The 9,113-nt window shown below is 38.0% G+C and overlaps 1 protein-coding gene across 3 annotated transcripts; it reads left to right on the forward strand.

The window, feature by feature from the left end:
- The first annotated feature begins 3,301 nt into the window (after positions 1–3,301).
- Positions 3,302–8,129, forward strand: LOC137955748 (nuclear envelope-associated protein 2-like). Of its 3 annotated transcripts, none has more exons than XM_068802854.1 (6): positions 3,302–3,599; positions 4,563–4,923; positions 5,012–5,119; positions 5,808–6,269; positions 7,149–7,250; positions 7,697–8,129. In XM_068802854.1, the coding sequence occupies exons 2-6, from the start codon at positions 4,753–4,755 to the stop codon at positions 7,865–7,867; spliced, it is 1,014 nt and encodes a 337-aa protein (XP_068658955.1). In that variant the 5' UTR covers positions 3,302–3,599; positions 4,563–4,752; the 3' UTR covers positions 7,868–8,129. The 3 variants fall into 3 exon arrangements, with proteins under 3 accessions (XP_068658955.1, XP_068658956.1, XP_068658957.1); XM_068802855.1 differs by lacking the exon at positions 3,302–3,599 and adding an exon at positions 3,648–4,061; XM_068802856.1 differs by lacking the exons at positions 3,302–3,599; positions 4,563–4,923; positions 5,012–5,119 and adding an exon at positions 5,453–5,513.
- The last annotated feature ends 984 nt before the right edge of the window (positions 8,130–9,113 follow it).

Genomic DNA, 9,113 nt, shown 5'->3' on the forward strand with positions numbered 1-9,113 from the left:
TGATTATATTTTTGCTAAAAGCATTAAAGATTAAATCATAGTTGGTCTCTCCAAAAGAGGAAAGCTTGACCATTTATTGTTGGGTTCTTTCTATTTTTTTAGTTGTTGGGAGGAGCACCGGTTCAGATCTGTAATAGTCCATTGATTAATATTGGGTTCTTTTTGGATTATGGCTGCTCCATCTTAATCCATGGGTTAAAACATCTAAATCTGAACCCAGGAGCATCAAACAAAATTTCTGAACTTCTTTACTTAACGAAGACTGTATACTAACCTCATCATGATCTAAGAAAGGGCCGGCCAGGAGTTTTTGAGTCATGGTGGAGAATGATTCATCGTATATCGTACTATGTTTAAGCATAATGCATGAGGAGAGGTACGATGAATAATGTGAAGGAAAAACGAATTCCGGTTCAAATAACCAGCAAAAAATCGGAAAACTGACGAGCAGTTACCCTACTGAATGCACGAATTAAAACTTGGGACTTCCAAACGAACAATAGATGAATAAATCCCGAAGTCTTTCCATCTTACTGCTCTCTCTGGCTTCAGGGTTTTCAATCTCTCTTTCTCTTCTCCGAATCATTCTTTCAAATTTTCTTGGCTTCTGTATTCCATCTCGGAGGATTATAGGATTCTCTAGCATTTTCGAAGCTTCAGAAAGCAGACGAAGTCTACGTCCGTCATAGCTTACGCCTGTCTGGTGTATAATTTTTCCGCTAGTGTTGTCAAAGGCACCGGTTTAGATGGAAAAAAGCGAAAGGCAAATTGAGGATTTATGTCAGTCCAGTGCCTCAATGTGCAAAGCAGTTGACATGCTTTTAACTAATTATACTTGTAGTCTCTATTATTTGGTTTCATACATTAAAATAAAAGTGAAACGCCCGAAAGCAGTAGTCTTCGTTTGGTGTATCTAAGGGTAATCCAAGTTTTGTTTATCACGTTACTTTTAGACAGCATCTAAACCCAGATATTAATCAATGGGATCAAATTAAAATATTTGAATAGTTCATGTACTTCGAAAATTAAAGAACATCTAAAAACATAAAAAAATGGGTTGTGTTTGGGAGAATCAAACATTGAGGCCAAGAAGCGTTTTTTCTTAGTTATTTGATCTTTGTCAGCAATTTTTTCAAAATTTATTATTGACGAATTTATTCATAAAATATGATTCTTAGATTTTGTTTTTTAAAATGATAATCTATCACCTTCAGATAAGAATGCCCTTAATGGCATAAAGAAACACTTTCTAGCACTTTCATCAGTAGATTGATTAAGGTTTAGGGTTTAGGGTTATTTGTTTGATGATCATTTGAAGAGAAAAACTATTCTGAAATTAGAAGAAAAATCAGAAAAAGGAATGCTGGAAGAAGAGAAAAATCAAGAGCAAGAAAACGTTGGAAGCCTCGAAGAAGAGAGTGCTGGCAGAAGAAAGTAAGAAGAGGAGAAAAATATTATGCAGGAAATGATGGAAGCTTCGGAAGAGAAAAGATAAAAAATATCGTGGAAAACAAATATTGCCATAAGATAAAACTAGCTATGGAGAGATACACATAAACACCCTCTTAAGCCAAACTTCTCCGCTCCTATATATTGTATATCAGATGTATATAAGATAATTGTAAAACCTTCCCAAATCTATTAATATTTACATTTAAATCCTTCAAAAATTGTAACGCAACAACCCAGGCACAGATTATCCACTAAACTCATAATACATGTTATATAGACATAAAATGTAACAACAAATCAATGAGTCAAATAATTTTTTGGTTAAAGTAACATAAAAAATACCAAATATTCTACTTGGCAGAGCTAAAATAGATCCAAAATACCCAAATTTGTATTTGTTTTGAACTTGAAAATTAAGAGAAATTAATGATCTACAGCAACGATGAACCAGGTAGATGTGGCCGAAGGATATCAGCATCATCAATGGAAGATGTGGAATTTCGATTTGTATGACATTTAATAGCTCACAAATAATTAAGTACCTGTTCGCAGATCACGCTACGCGGCTTCCACATAAGTAAGGAAATTAAAGGCTCCGGGTTCTGCTTTCTGTGCTTGCATCCATTTCCAGTCAATCGCGCCATGATATCCTATCCACGTTATCAGTTTAGTTCAATCAAGAGTAACAATGGCAGGAACGACAATTTTGACACAGTAACGCAGATCAATCTACGGTCGCTATTGTATACTATCCACGTTATCACTTCAAGCAAGAGAAACAAATTTGACACAGAAATGCTGATCAATCTACGGTCGCCATGATATACTCTGCATCATTAATTCAAGCAAGAGTATCAAAGACAGTGACAGAAAATTTAGCGCAGAAGTAAATATTAAGGTCCGCACCTTTGTTTGAATCTGTGATGTAGAAAATGTTAATAATCAAAGCTAAGCTTCAGCATTTGTCTTTTCTCACGAGTTTGACTTTCTAGTAAAAGGACAATGCCTTCTTCCATTTCATGTCAATCTGCCATGATAGTCTCACTATCCATTTTATAAGTTTCAAGCAAGAGCAACAATGACTGTAACAACAAATTTGACGCGGAAATGCAGATCATCAACCTACGCACCTTTGTTTGGATCTGAAATGGAGAAAGCGCTAAAAACCAAACGCTCCAGCATTTGTCTTTTCTACCAGAAACCCTCCGTAAACGCGATCTCCCCGTCGGTTGAATCTCCAATCGACATGTCTGTGCAAATCTTCCACACGTCCCACGCATACATGTGGATGAGACGAGATAATGACTTCAACTCGTCACTGGATTCTGATTCACATTTCCAGTCTCCATGCATTCGGCCTCGCACTGTCCACGAGCTTTATGCTTTTTTCTAATTTAAAAAAAGCAGCACTTAATCGACGATGGCTAAGGTGGGACATCTCTGGTTTTTGTATTCTGCATCGAGCAGCTCTGCAGAACCCTAGATTCAAGGACTCAGACAAGTCAATAATAGAGAAAGCTGAAGCAAACACGATGATTCCGTCTCTCTCCGTAAAAAGAAATCATTCTCTCGCATTCTTATTTTGTCTCCCCCCGTGGTGACTCTGTCTTCATATATCCTTCTCTCTCGATTCCTTCCATTCGTCGTTCACCGCTTCACCCACTTCATGTGACAAATTTACCCTTGTAACTCTGGGACCGGAGAGAACGACATAAGGGTATTTTAGTGGTTTCCTATTGGAGCTTGGCGTACCGAATACAAAATTTGGATTTGCCGCGCTGTGGTCAAACAGAGCGGGAGGTTCGCATTCTCTAATTTGGTCCGAACCTCAGCTTCGGTTAACGTACGAGCCGCATTCGAGCCGCGTGACGTTTCATAAGCTGTGTTTCCGTAGCTGATGCGTGTGCTCATCTGTCCGCCACCTTCAGTAATGGAACTCCGAAGTTAAAAGAGGAAGGAAACGCTCGTCTGAAGATGAACGCGACGTCAGACGCCCCGGAAACCCTAGATTTTTTATGACTATGAAGTGCGAGGTTCCTGTTGAGGCTATTTATTAGTTTTCTGAAGGAGTTCTTTTGTATATTGGATCTAGATTCGACTCTGTTGGGTTGGTGTTTGTGCGATTGGACGGTGGTTTTTTCCTTCTAGTGAGTACTTTTTTTTTTTTTTTTTCAGTTCATTCGCTGAATTCGTAGACCTGAACTGAAATGAGGTGGAGGTTTATTTATCTTGATTGATTTTCGGATCTGCTGGTGTTCTTTCTGATTCACGGGTTTTGGTATTGGCTATGTTATTATGCGGTGGTTCTGTTTAGGTTTTGGGCTTTAAGAGTGTTTGGGAGTAACTGAAGTGGACCGAGGTTGAAGACGACTTTCTGGTCCGGTATTGGTGATTTGCAGGCTCGGAAGAGTTTGGAAAGTCACAATTCTGAAGGGGAGTAGGTAGTGAGTTTGCAGATTTCTCAGGCAGGCATTACTGTTTCAGCCAGAAGTTTTTTAATCCAGCGATGGGAGATTATTAATATTTTCTTAAGCGTTGGTTAACAGGAATCTCGCTCGTGTGTTGCGATTATGCTAGAGGCTATTGATAATCCTTTGGAAACTGAAGCTGTAATATGCTCTGTTTCTTATTATCCTTTTCACGGCAAACTCTGGAAGACCTAAAATTGATTTGAAAGAGAAGGGGTTGTATTCCTTCTCCTATTGAAAATAATTTATAACATAGCAGAAGAGATTTTTCCAATTTTACAAGGTCTTTGGCCTTCTGCTCGGTAAGATACTATTTTTCCGATGACTATTTGTATGTTGATTTCGTTAGTTGTTCTTGCCACTATCCTGTCGTCGGGACGATAGGCAGAAGGCGGAACGTATGGCTGCAATCTGCCCCCTTGGGTCATTTTCGCTGTTAACATATGTTAGAAAACGTGACCACCTGACTCCTTTTCTGTTGATCAGTCACCTTTTATTCGCTTTCCTGAATTTTTTCTGTACAAATAGAACGTAAATTTTTTCTGGTTTTCTGTTCGCAGCTATTTATAAGTACCTATCAGATGTTACTGCAAAAAATGAGAGTTCTTTCTAATTTTTAGCCACGACTTGGAATAAATGCAGAGGCAAGGACCTTCATGCAAGTGGATCGACTACTGGAGGCGTTTGCGACGAAGCTTAGTCTAATTCTCGCACTGGTTTGAGGAGGAAAAATTGCCTGAAAAGCTGTGTATGGGTTGACAACCGCGGATAGTATATCCGAAACATTTTCTCGTAAGATTTAAGCGCTTTGGGAGGTGTTTCTGGATCGGTGATGTCGGGACATTCAAGTAGTCTGGAAATCGATCCACTGCTGAAAGATCTCTCCGAAAAGAAGCAGAGCTTTAGGCGGAACGTGGTCTCTTTGGCTGCCGAGTTGAAGGACGTGCGTAGTCGACTGGCCATACGTGAAGAATCTTTTGCTCAAGAAACTATAACAAGGCAGGCATGTATCCGTGCCGGATTGTCATTGTGAAAGTCCTTTCTATTTTTATTTGCTTGGGCGCTTACTTTTGGGTTTTTGGGAAGTTTAGGTAACAGAAACAAAGTTGAAGAGCATGGAATCTGAGGTTTGCACATTGCAAGATAGATTGGAAGAGAAGGAAAAGCAGTTGCAGGCATCTACAACTACTGCTGAGCAGGTACGGAATCTGTGGGGCTGTGTGGCAGGCTTTTCTCTCTCGTTTTTGTAACTTTGTTGTCTGGGAATCATTTGAGTAAAAAGATGGTGTGGAAATTCCTCAATTATTTATCGTTTTCCTTTATGTGTCTTAACTTTTTGCGTTTTTGTGTATTTTGTTGATAAGGTTCACATGATGCGTACTCTGCTGCTTTGTGGGATCGGAAGTAGTCTTTTCACTTTGGGATTTTGGATTTTCTAGTCTCGTTATGAAGTATTACTTTTGTTCTATTTCCTTTTGATTCGTTTTTTTTTTTAAAATTTTTTATAATGTTTCTTGGGTTTTGTTAACAATGAAAGCGCTGGAACTGTATGTCTTTCCTTTCCCCTTCTTTTGCTTTAGTCGTTCTAGAGTGGTAAGAACCCTATAGAGTGCTTTACTAGTACTATTGTTCAATTATTTAGAAAAGGTACTTGTATGTTTTTAAATTAATTAAACTAATGAAATTGCGCATCTGAACCTTTACTCATTCCTTAAACGTGTAGGAGTAGATATAACTTTTTCCTCAACAACCTTTTGCGTATTAAATTCTAAATCATTATGTTTACTTACATACGCCATGTACTCAGATTCATTTTTGTTTGCAAATGCTGGTCACAGTTTCTGAGAATGACAAATTATTATTTTTTATCTTATCTCTCTGTCTCAGTATGTCAAGGAATTGGATAGTTTAAGGAATCAGCTATCAGCTGCTCAAGCAACTGCTGGTATGAGTGCTGCCTCTGCCCAGTCAGCACAGCGGCAGTGTTCTGCTTTGTTGAGAGAATTAAATGAAAAAAACACTTCCCTGAAAGAGCATGAGGATTGTGTCAACAAGCTGGGAGAGCAGTTAGATATTCTGCAAAAGGATCTTCAAGCAAGGGAGGCTTCTCAGAAACAATTGAAGGATGAAGTTTTGAGATTCGAACGAGAAATCATGAGTGCAGTTTCAAAAGCTGGGTATAATAATGACTGTGAATTAAGAAAGATTTTGGAGGAAGTATCCCCTAAGAACATCGAAAAGATTAATAAACATTTAAGTGCCAAGGATGAAGAGATTGCCAGATTGCGAGATGAAATCAGGATTATGTCCACAAGCTGGGAACTCAAGACCAAAGAATTGGAATCACAGGTTTGTTTTGAATCAAATTGTCTTTTGGTGTGTTTTTTATCTATTCAAACCTTTGCTTGTAATATCTAGTCTGGGATTAATCCTTCAACTTTATGACTGGCTTTTCTAAAAAAGGCAAAATAACATGAGTGCTTGAGCGATGGATTAGCTTAGCCTCTTTGATTTCTACTTTCAGATTGACTACAGAATATCAGCACAAATCTTCAAACAAATTGTTCATATTTTGTACTGCATCTAGATGTGATTTGAGCTGGAACAGACAAACCCATTCTCCAATTCAACCACTGATGCTGCCTTCAATTCTAAACACCCCACAAACCAACATGTGATTGGTCCGGAGCACAGGTTTCCTCTCCATGTGGAGCAGGAAGTCCAAACTCAAATGTCCTCATCATGGATGCATTGTTATAGTCATTTCTGCTTCTTGACGGCTCTGTGGCTCTTTTCCTGCTTGCAAAGACCTTTTGATCACTCTCCTCTCCACTCAACTCCTAAAGCTGACTTTTGAGAAAATTTAGTTTTACTTTTGCAGCTATTATTTCACTTCTGAAATTTCAGTATAATAACTTTCATTATGCATTAACACTCCATAAAAGCACATAATTTTTTTCCTATTGTTAATGCATGAGATGTTTCATTTTTTTCAACTCAGTAATATTTCTTGAAAAATTCTCAATAACTTGCATGTGATTTCTATTATGTTTCTTTTTTTGGGTCCTGCTTTATTGATGTATGACAAACTTGGCATTTATGAAAAGCTTGAAGATATAAGTCAAAGCTGTTAGTGTCTTGATCCAGTTTTTGGGACCTGACAAGTTCTGGAGCATCCTATGTCTTGACCTTGTCATTTATGTTAGTACTTTACTGCATTGTGAACAGTTGGAGAAGCATCGAAGAGCTGATCAGGAGCTGAAGAAGCGTGTGTTGAAGTTGGAGTTTTGCCTCCAGGAAGCTCGTTCACAAACACGAAAACTACAAAGGGTATTCATCATTTCTTCTGTGTCTTTTTTATTACTTAGGTATCCTTAGGATTAACATCTAAAACAAAACTGAGGGTCACCAGAAATGAATATTTTCATACTCTTATGGACTAACAAATTTGAAAACTGTTTCCTATCTGATAAAAAAACAAAAAATAGTATTTTGAAGATTATTCGGCTATTAACTGTTACTAAACAAGAATATTTGCTATGAAGATATTGTTTGATTGTTTTAAAAATATTTTTTGTTACCCTCTGGTAATATGTTTAATGTGATTTATTTTACAGTGCAAGCGCCTAATATTAGAAATCTAGTCAAATGAAAACAAAGTTTGCTAAAGGAAATTTTTTTCAGTATAAATTTTTCCTCTTGAAAAGTGAAGACAGTTAGAAAAAGGTTTGCTATAACATATATATTGAAGAAATATCTGTTCCTGTTTAACACAGATGGGAGAACGAAGAGATAAAGCTCTGAAGGAATTGAGAGATCAGCTGGCCATGAAACAGCACAATGGACGTTCAGAGGATCCAAACAAGCAGAACTTTTGGGACAGCTCTGGCTTTAAGATCATAGTATCAATGTCTATGTTGGTCTTGGTGGTTTTTGCAAAGAGGTAAAAGAAAATCAAACTCCATAATGATATCTGTATAGAAAGTAAATTGAAGTAAAGTGAATTTTTTCTTTGACATATGAACGAAACTGGTGTTCGCATCAGCCATTTTTACTGGTTTCAGTTATCTTTGTAACTCTTGAGCTCATGCATTCTGCCTAGATGGTCGTTTCATGTTAGACCTCAATATTCAAGAAAAATACTCGGCCTGCAATTTGTAGCAACTGAAGATTTATAATAGCTGTTAGCTACTACAGCGATATGGTCTATATAGTGTGTTGTCCATAATTTCACCTTCTCTCTAATATCAGTTCCTGACAGATCATGAATGTGCTGACAGCTATCTGATCCAAGAAGTCCCACAACTCGCTCGAATTATCCGATCGAGTGGAATAGGCCCTGAGCAATGTGGAGTTTGGTTCTATCACACCCTATGTAGTAGTTGGTCCTTCCCTGGACCACGGTCACAGGCTTATCTTAACCAGGCGAACCTAATTAAAGTAGAATAAGAGTAGCGAGGACTAATAAAATTATAGCAGCCGGTGCTCTTGGGTCAGAACTTGACTAATATTGGTTGTTATAATGGTTCCTTCTTATAGTAGCTGTTAAAAGCGTGATCACTCGCAGTATTCGGTTTGTAGACCGGCTCTCGAATCGCAGAGCAGTCTGCCTTGCCAATCCCTCACGCATAATCCACCGCCATACAAAGAGCTGCCTCCATTGCCCCGTTTTTTGCTACAAACCAGCTCTGCTCCGATACGTCCGGCGTTAGTGTACTTCCCCGGGCTTGATGGTGATAGTTTATATTTAATTTAGACACAAAAATTACAACCGGGTTTTTCTGCCTCTCCGTTAATTGGTCTTTTGCCTCTGATTCTGGTAATGAAAGTTTGGTCTTTAGGCTTATGTCACATTAAGATTTCCTTCACTCCCCCGCAAGTTAGCGTCAGATTGGAATAGATGTGAAACTAGGAGTGAAAAAATTCAAAAATAGGAAGTGGAATATTTTTTGTGAAAATGTCAACAACCTATGGGTGAGATGGCACGTATTGTATGTGGAGTTTGTTAGCAACAATAAGTTTTTGAAGGAAATGATATTCTAATTCAACATGTTTGGCTCGCTTATGAGAATCTGGATTAGATATCAGGAAGGTTACACTTTTGTTGTTACATAAGAGAAGTGGTTACTGTGGAATAGAAACATGTAGATCACAAAAGATATGCGTAAGAGAAAGAAGTTGAACCACAATGTG

The sequence above is a fragment of the Aristolochia californica genome, unplaced genomic scaffold, assembly GCF_029961685.1.
Source record: "Aristolochia californica isolate CCGP_79_NKW_82.1479 unplaced genomic scaffold, dmAriCali1.0.hap1 SCAF_2, whole genome shotgun sequence".
Classification (NCBI taxonomy): Eukaryota; Viridiplantae; Streptophyta; class Magnoliopsida; order Piperales; family Aristolochiaceae; genus Aristolochia; species Aristolochia californica.

Bases quoted from the DNA above. Each gene is read 5' to 3' on its own strand.
- LOC137955748 (XM_068802854.1), top strand. From the start codon at position 4,753: ATGTCGGGACATTCAAGTAGTCTGGAAATCGATCCACTGCTGAAAGAT. The intron at 4,924-5,011 runs GCATGTATCCGT...TGGGAAGTTTAG, and splicing joins AAGAAACTATAACAAGGCAG to GTAACAGAAACAAAGTTGAA. The intron at 5,120-5,807 runs GTACGGAATCTG...TCTCTGTCTCAG, and splicing joins CTACAACTACTGCTGAGCAG to TATGTCAAGGAATTGGATAG.